Here is a 6,394-nt window from a genome sequence, read left to right on the forward strand (position 1 = left end):
GGCAGGAGGAGGAAGACCGTCCGTCCAGATCTGCACGCTGGGCTTGGAGGCCTGTCCTAGTTTGGCCGTAGAGAGTGAGCAGACGCGCTCCATGCGGGAAGCTTGGGGCGAGTGGGTAAAGCTGAGGCCCCGGGAGGTGACGCAGAGCAGCTCCGAGGAGGCCGGTCACCGGGACCCACGTGCTTCCCCACGTCCAGTGGCGGCGGGGGGGCGGGGCACATGCAAGTTTCAAGAACGGCCCCCCCAGTTACTGTTCTGATGCAGATGGCGTCTCAGATCACCTTTCTACATATGTAGGGACAGAGTAATCCACCGAGGTGCCTCATAGCTTGGAAATAGTGTCTGTTACGGAGAGGATTAGAAATTTGAAGTTAGAGTCAGAATTTTTATGCCGTTGACAGAGCCCCCCCCCCCCACAATTGGGAATTTATGTTTATTTTTTAACAGTAGTTAATAAGCATTTTTTGAGAAGGGGCATGACGTAGTAGGTGAAATATTAAAAATCTGGGTTTGCACCTTCCTGACCTCATGTCCATGTCCCCTCTGTGGGTCTTCGCTTCTCGCCTCGTAAAGTGATGCGCCTGTTTGTGGCTCATGAAGTTACTTTAAGGATCAAGGGAGACAATTCGTATGAAATTCATGAGACTTGAGTATCGTTTTATTGTATTTTATGTAAATGTTTATTTTCAACGTTCTTTCTTCTTTTCTTTCTCTCGAACTAGCACCAGCCATCGCTCAGAGAAAAGTGAGCTCAGTATTGGGGAAGAGATCGAGGAGGATCTTTCTGTGGAAATCGATGACCTCAACACCAGTGATAAAGTACGGTGCGGCCGTGGCCCGCGGAGCGCCGCGCACGCCTGTGTCTCTTGCTGGGGGCGACTGTACAGGGTCAACAATTAAAGAAAGGCAGTTGAAGGCTGTGACATGACCCTTCCTGGCCCAGGTTCTGGAGTCAGAACTGGCCACCTCAGCAGTGCAGTCAGCGGACGCAAGAGTCCTGTTTGGGGAAGGTGGGATAGAAATCGGTGCATGGACGAGTGTGTGTGATCGAGGAGGCGGAGCGGCATCTCCGCCGGCGGGTCAGGGCTGGTGCAGAGGCCGGCGGGGACGGTACAGTGGACGCAGGCTCCATGGTTAGGGGTCTGTCCTGCAGAGCCACATTTGGCCTTTTTATTAGGCAGGCAGGGGTGTGTACTGAGATGTGTGTCGGACAGGAGAGGTCAGGGAGCCTCTCCGCATCTCCCGTCGTGCCCCCGGAAAGCTGCGGCCCGTTCGGGCGAGGGCCTCTCGGGCATCTCGGGTTAGAGGTCGCTGCAGCCTGGAGGTGAACGTCGCTTCACAGCATGAGGAGGGAGTCCGTGCTTGTGGCCATCTGGGGATTAGCAGGCGAGAAGGCCTTTGAGAGAGGCAGCGTTTGCTGACAGACACCGCATGTCTGAGCCGGCACCGTCCCGGCCCGTGTTCAACCGTGTACTGCGGTTCTTAGGCAAGCCTTGGCCTTGAGTCCCTAGCTGGTGTGTCTGTGAAGTGCAGGTGGGAATGTCTGCCTCCCAGGGTTGTGGGCAAGCTTGAGTCAGAACTCCCGACACGGGGTCGGCGTCCACGGTCTGCCTCCCACCTGGCCCCTCATACCCACCCCGGAGACCACCGCGTGCTGCCTCGTGACTGGATGGGCTGTAGCCGGGCTGTTTCAGCGCGCTGTGGTGGGGGTGGTAATGCAGTTTTGCTCTTAGCTCAGCCTTTTGGTAATTCTCCCAGATTTCAAAATAGGGGGAAGAGGGAGAGGTGGAGGACTTCGGAATGTGAAGCAGTGTGTGCAGCGTAAGATGCTATTTAAGTTACAGCGGCGCATTGTAAGGATTACTTATGACTCTGCTTGCATTCTGATACTGGTTCTCTTTTTCTTTTGAACCATAAAGCTTGATGACCTGACACAGGACCTGACCGTGTCCCAGCTCAGTGACGTTGCCGATTATCTGGAGGATGTTGCATAGACGAGAAAGAAAGAAGTATTCTCATCAACAAAGGACAAAGGACTCCGATCACTTCCATTTTCTTTCCTCCAGACAATCATTCTTTGCTGGAATGTCTGCTCCCTGTTGGTGCCTTGTGTTTCAAAAAGACTGCAGATATTTTTAAAAATTAAGTTTTCATTATACTAAACGAAAGCTTCCTACTTGAGGCCATGTGTGGAAGATACACTGTTCTTAATTTGGTTTGGCTACACGTTTGTCTGTGGAAGTTGATTACCGACAGCTCCGCTTCATTTCGAGGAGCGAACCCGGGAAACCATGAGTATTCTAGCTCCCTGAAAGGTCTCCATAAAGCTGCAGGTGCAGCTCCGCGCCTGTGGCTTCAGCCAGCCAGGGTCAAAGCATAGGTGACCGTCGGTGCTGGTGCCCGTGGTCACAGAGCGGCCTGAAGCGTATTACCGGAAGTGAGAGTTGACACGTCTGCTTTATTTTGGATTTCCTTCCGTCTGGAAGGGTTGTTAGACCGTTAAGGTTATAGTAAATACTCCTGTGTGCGCTAGTGTTGCTTGTTTTGAAGAAATCTAGGGTCGTTACGATTTTTAATCTACGAGTTGTCGCCAGCAATATCCGTGGTCGCCTCCCCTGTCTACAGAAGAAGCTGTTGGTCCCAGACTGTCGTCTTTATCGTTGTAACTTACTGGGTGTAAAGATGCCTGGAAACTAATTCCAGAACGCATCTGGGAGCACCAAGCAGGGCTTCTTTCCGATCTGTGAGTCGATCGTATTAAAATCCGAATTGGACCTTAACAGTAGTAATGGCCTAAGACCATGTCCTGTGGGCCAAGCTTTGGGCACCGTCCGTGGCTTCCTCACAGCCCCGTAGGACGGAGTCGCCGCTGGCCCGTGGGCAGCCTCGTTCCCGCCACGCTGCTGCCCGTGGGGTCGCTGGCCCTCGCCCCTGGGAGTGATGGAGGCGCGGTCCCCGGGCTGGACGTGAAGCTGTGATTGTGCGCCACGTTTGTATTTTTTATTTGAATTAAATTATGTTTGTTCTTATTATAAGTCACCTTTATTAATAAAGAGTAAACTAGACCTACTTGACTGGTTTCAGTGAGTGAGCAGACCTCGTGGTTCTAGTGAGGGTTTCTCAGTTGCTGCCTGCCTGTCACAGAGGCGCTTGCCGGGTGCTCGTCTGTGAGGACCGCGATGATACAACACGACAGCGTGCTTGTGTAACGTCGAAGTGAAACCCAGCCGTGAGCGCCAAGAGGAAGTAGGACACAAAGTGGGCCCGCGCGGCCCGGGAGCGGCTCTGTCGGTCTGTCCTCGCGCTGTGGCCTCCGACCTCAGTCCTGCCGGCGTGTGCGCGTGGTGTGTGTGCACAGCGCCGTGTGGAGATGTAATCTGTTGTAAACGTCCCCTGCGTGTGGGTTGTGGAAAGCCTGTGCCTGGACATCCTCGCTGTAAGCAGTCGCTTTCTCTAAAGCATCACAGCTCCGCTCGGGGCCTCTGACATCTGTCCGACGCCTGACGTACTGTCCGTGTTCTCTGACAGGAGCTGGGTCTCAGGGAAATGACCTGGAAGGTTATGTAGCAGGAGGTGCCTTTTAAACTTATGGAAAACTTGGAACAGCAGCATCTGAAATCTGTCATTCTTCTGCTATGCAGGGAATCGGACCTTTGGATGACATCTGGGAGGACAGGCAGAAAGGGCCAACGTGGGCCTCCATCATGGGCCGCACGCCTAGTGATGTCAAGTAGCGTAGAATTCAGTGATGGAAAGTTCCATTTCCACCTGTGTGTAGGCTTTGAGTGTGTAACTAGTATCTTCTTGTTCAGAAATACATTTTGATGTACTAATCCATGAAATACATTTTCATGGTAAACTCTGGATTTTACTGTGGAATTTTTCAATATGAGGTGTCATTTTATTGAGGAGGACTCGGAGGGAAAAAAAGCTTTTATTCTCTCCTGTTGGTGTTCGTGCCCCTGTTGTATCTCGTGGTGTGTGATGGGAATGTCGTGACCCGCTGTGGGCCTGCGGACACCGTCAGCGTCCCTGTCCACTCTGGGCATTCCAGAGTTTGGGAATCGGCCATCCTGACCTGAGCTGGGGGAGGCCGCCAGGCTTCCATTCTTACAAGTGGTTCAGGGTTCAGGTCCGGCCGTCAGATGGGGACAGCCTCCCCGAGGCAGCAGCTAGTGGTCCTGCCGTGGCTCAGCGTGGCTGTCGGCACAGGGAGCGGTGGAGGGGGTTCGCGGCGGCTGGACTGGCGCTCCAACCGGGGACACGAGGGCGGCCAGGACACACGGCTTCTGGAGACGCCGGCCCACGAGTCCGGTGCACGCCCTGTCTCGTGTGCTCTGCCCTGCCCCCTGCCCCCGACACGGGCGACACGGCTGGTCTCCGTGCTGGGAGGGTGGCGCAGAGACCACCGTGCAGCGACCCGTGGGACCCACACGTGCCTCCACGGAGGAGCGTGACTAGCCGGAGGTCGAGATGCGCACATGCATAGCCTCTGCTGGGGGAAGCCGTGCGGAGCCCAGGACAGTTAAATAAGTCCCATTCTCCTGCTGGGGAATCACGAGAACTTTGGTGCCTGAAAGAGGCCACTTTGAAAAACCGAGGAGAGGATGGTTGGGTTGGGTCTTCCGGTACAAGGGCCGGGTTGCGGGGTGCCCCCCACCAGCACCGATGCCTCCGAGATGGGGCTCTGCAAGCCGGCGGTGTGTGTGGCATGTGATAGTGGGGGGACAGCGGACGCAGCTGGGACAGTGGGGTTGGGAGCCGTGGCGGTGGGGACAGGAGCCCTGCAGGGCTGGAGCAGGTGACACATGCCCTCACGTGCTTTTTCTTGCCTGCGGAGCTGGTGTGTCTTGGTGAAATTGGGTGATTCTTAGTGTAAATAATGACTTGCAGGAATCTTGACAGGAAAGAGTGTGAGCTTGCCCACGCCGGCTGCCGGCCAGGATGGAGCCAGGGCTGCCACCTTAGCAGGGGAAGTGACTTCTGAACATAGAACTTCTATCCCGATGGCAAAGGAACCTTCCTGCCAACCAGGAATGGATCCCAGCACGAGGTCAGGGGCCTGGTGTCTCCCGCGTCCTCAGGGGCGGGCTGCTGGGTTGCTGCGGCTCCCCTCGAGGGGGCCGCGACGCTTGTCGGCAGTGGCCGTGCCCCGCCGTGGCTGTCCCTGCGAAGAACCCCTGACCCTGTGCCCCCCGGGAATCGGGAGCCGACTCGTGCCATGGCCACTGCTGATATTCTCACTTGAGTTTGTTTTTTCTCCCACTTGAGTTGTTTTTAGCAATTTGTGCCATCTTAAGATTTGACAAAACTATTTCCCCACTAATGTTCAATTTTCAAGCATTTATAGCTGCAGTGAAAGCCGACTTGGCTTTCTAGGTTGCCAGGCACTGGCTACCGATTTCCATCATCCTTATTTTCTTTGGGTCCTGCAAGCCTGTGTGACTGGGCGGTGGCCCTTCTGAGATGGACGATGTTTGGCGACTCAGCCCCTCCCCGTTAGAATGCGCAGCACTTCCCTCGCTGCTCTCTCCGTCCGTGTGGGATGTGGTTTTGGAGCTTCTCTGTCTTCAGTTTTACAAATTTCAATGCAGAGAATGATCCCCTGTGCCAGCACACGGGGCCCTGAGCTGCTGTGCCGCGCATGTCCGCAGACCCTCAGCGCGCTGCCGCCTCCGCCTTGGGTGCACCGCCGTCGCCCACCTCGCCAGCTCGCACCCGCTCCGCTTCCGGGGTCCGCGTGGGAGGAAGCAGGTGTGCTCCGCTCCCCCAGTGCGGCGGGCTCTTGTCACCTGTTTGCTTTTGCTCCCTGAACACCCTGTCCTGGGGCAAGTCTCACCAACAGCTGTTCTCCAGAGGTTGGGGATGCTGGGCGCACACCTGCTCCACAGGTCGCCCTGCTGTGGCTCCAGTGATGGGGACCCGGGAGACCCCTGTGCCGCTGTGCACTGAGCGCTGGAGTAGAGGCGTGCTGCCTGTCGGACCGCTGCGAAACCCACCGGAGGGAAGAAGGGGAGGGAGGGAGGGAAGAAGGTCCCTCCCTGGGACCCCTGGGAGGAGGAGAAGAGCTTCCCACAGAACTGGCAGCACCATGATGTTTGACGTCTTTGAACTCGGCCCCGGGAAGCCCTGGTGGTGGGTGGGTCTGCCCAGGGCTGCCAGAAACATGCGGAGCAGCCGAGGGCACATCTGAGAAGAAAGGGTGTCACACAGCTGGGAAGTGCCATCTGGGGGTCACCGCCACTGGGGACAGGCAGTGGAGGGACCATCAGAAGCCACCGCAGAGGGGAGCCCCAATGATGACTGACTGGTGCTGAGTGCTCGTGGACCAGCTAGCATTGTCACCGACAAGCACGTGCTCAGCAGTAACCTGGTAACCATCCTCACTCAGGCC

The 6,394-nt window shown here is 56.1% G+C and overlaps 1 protein-coding gene across 1 annotated transcript in view; it reads left to right on the forward strand.

Annotated features, from left to right (window-relative positions):
• CEP43 (centrosomal protein 43) overlaps window positions 1–2,332 on the forward strand; it is a 29,032-nt gene extending 26,700 nt beyond the window's left edge. Inside the window, exons 12-13 of the mRNA XM_032837211.1 lie at window positions 723–819; window positions 1,920–2,332. Of these exons, the coding sequence (XP_032693102.1) occupies window positions 723–819; window positions 1,920–1,994 (172 nt within the window). The 3' untranslated portion in view covers window positions 1,995–2,332. The remainder of the gene's footprint in view (window positions 1–722; window positions 820–1,919) is intronic.
• The last annotated feature ends 4,062 nt before the right edge of the window (window positions 2,333–6,394 follow it).

This window comes from Lontra canadensis, unplaced genomic scaffold (genome assembly GCF_010015895.1).
Source record: "Lontra canadensis isolate GAN:19392208 unplaced genomic scaffold, GSC_riverotter_1.0 scaffold97, whole genome shotgun sequence".
Lineage (NCBI taxonomy): Eukaryota > Metazoa > Chordata > Mammalia > Carnivora > Mustelidae > Lontra > Lontra canadensis.